Source organism: Solanum tuberosum, unplaced genomic scaffold (assembly GCF_000226075.1).
Source record: "Solanum tuberosum cultivar DM 1-3 516 R44 unplaced genomic scaffold, SolTub_3.0 contig00792, whole genome shotgun sequence".
Taxonomy (NCBI): Eukaryota; Viridiplantae; Streptophyta; class Magnoliopsida; order Solanales; family Solanaceae; genus Solanum; species Solanum tuberosum.
In genome coordinates, this window is record NW_006241438.1 from 1 (window position 1) to 1,458 (window position 1,458).

The following is a 1,458-nucleotide window of genomic DNA, read 5'->3' on the forward strand; positions in this document are numbered from 1 at the left end:
ATTTAGCCCATCCATCTGCAGTTTGCAATTGATCTGGCACTTTTTTCCTGCCAGTCAATGTCAATGCTGGTGCTGTTGATGGATCTCCTTCTTTGAATGATGAAATTCCATAAATTGTCAAACACATACTAAGGATCACAACAAGTCCTGCTGCTGCCAAAGAACCAGCTCCCCCTGCAATAATAGTAACAATATTTTCGTCACAGAACTTAGATACATACATTTCGAAATAATGACCCTTTTAGACCATGGTCTGAAATTTTGTAGATGTTTAGATGACAGTTTAATGTTTTGTCTATTTGCACAACTCTTAAAAACTAGGGACATCTATGGTGTGAATCAACCGTGAGTTATAAAGATTAAACTCATCAAGTTAAAATTCTAAAGTCTGACTTTACCTGCATACTCTGTGTTTCTTAATGGGCCAGCCTTTACGAATGGGCCAACTAGTAAGAATCCATGGGCCAGGCCCACTTCTACTCCCCGGAGAAGTGGGTTCACCGCGGTCCGGTAGGCAGGCAAGTTGGAGAGGTACCATGCAATCAATGGACTTGAGGTGACTGGAGTTTCAAGACTTCCAATGAAAGGGTCACCATTAAGGGGCTGAATCACTTGGAAAGTTGGCTGCAGAATCAAGAAAAACAACACAAAGCAAAGGACAGTTATTGAGTAATAATCAGATCCAACAAACCAAAATTTACATTTTGTTAGAAATTTTTTTCTTATAAGATGAACTTTAGGTATGGCATTTGAGTATTTTTTTCAAATCCCCTTTCAGATTCCTTGCCCTGTCAATAGCCAAAGAATTAAATTACTGAATTTTCTCTACACAAGAGAAACTTTTTATGTAATGGCAAAAGGTGATTAGAAAAAGCTAGTTCCATGTATAGTTCCTTCACTTAGAAACTCTATGCCGCCTATTAGATTAAGGCATACTCTCGAAACTTGATTTTACATTGCTAGTTTGAAATCTAGGTGTGGCATTTAAATAATTTTAAGCTCCGCCGCTTATCTAAAGAAAACATACAGAAATCCAAACTATAGGTGATCTTTTCCCATTTGTCCTAGCCTCAGTGGACAGAATTACTCGATACATCACAGATTTTAAATTTATGGGATCTAAACAATAACTTAGTATTTTGGTTACTAGGTTCTGAATAGATTATTGAACATATTAAGTGAATCTATTTGACACAAATATAAAATTTACTGATTCGACTCCCGGCTGAGTTAGTTGAGGCATGTACAAACTGATCTGAATATTATAATTTATCTCAAAAAAAAGTTGTCAAATTCAAGAACATGATAATAAGAAAAGTGGTGATTAGTTATCTTACTTTATCAGCTTGGACAGCCTTGACGGTGAAGCAAGACTTTCTTGTTGAAGGGAAAATCTTAAAAGGTGCACCAGAAATGCCTTTGGGAGTAACAAGGCCGTGACCTCTGGTTAAAGACGAA

General features: G+C 36.8%; 1 protein-coding gene across 1 annotated transcript; it reads right to left on the reverse strand.

Annotated features, from left to right (window-relative positions):
- Positions 1-7: 7 nt before the first annotated feature.
- Positions 8-1,454, reverse strand: LOC102602832 (photosystem I reaction center subunit XI, chloroplastic; the record flags this gene model as incomplete). The annotated part of the gene is made up of 3 exons (XM_006368037.2): positions 8-174; positions 399-624; positions 1,338-1,454. Coding segments are annotated over 3 exons (510 nt in total), but the record flags the coding sequence as incomplete, so codon positions are not given.
- Between the last annotated feature and the right edge of the window lie 4 nt (positions 1,455-1,458).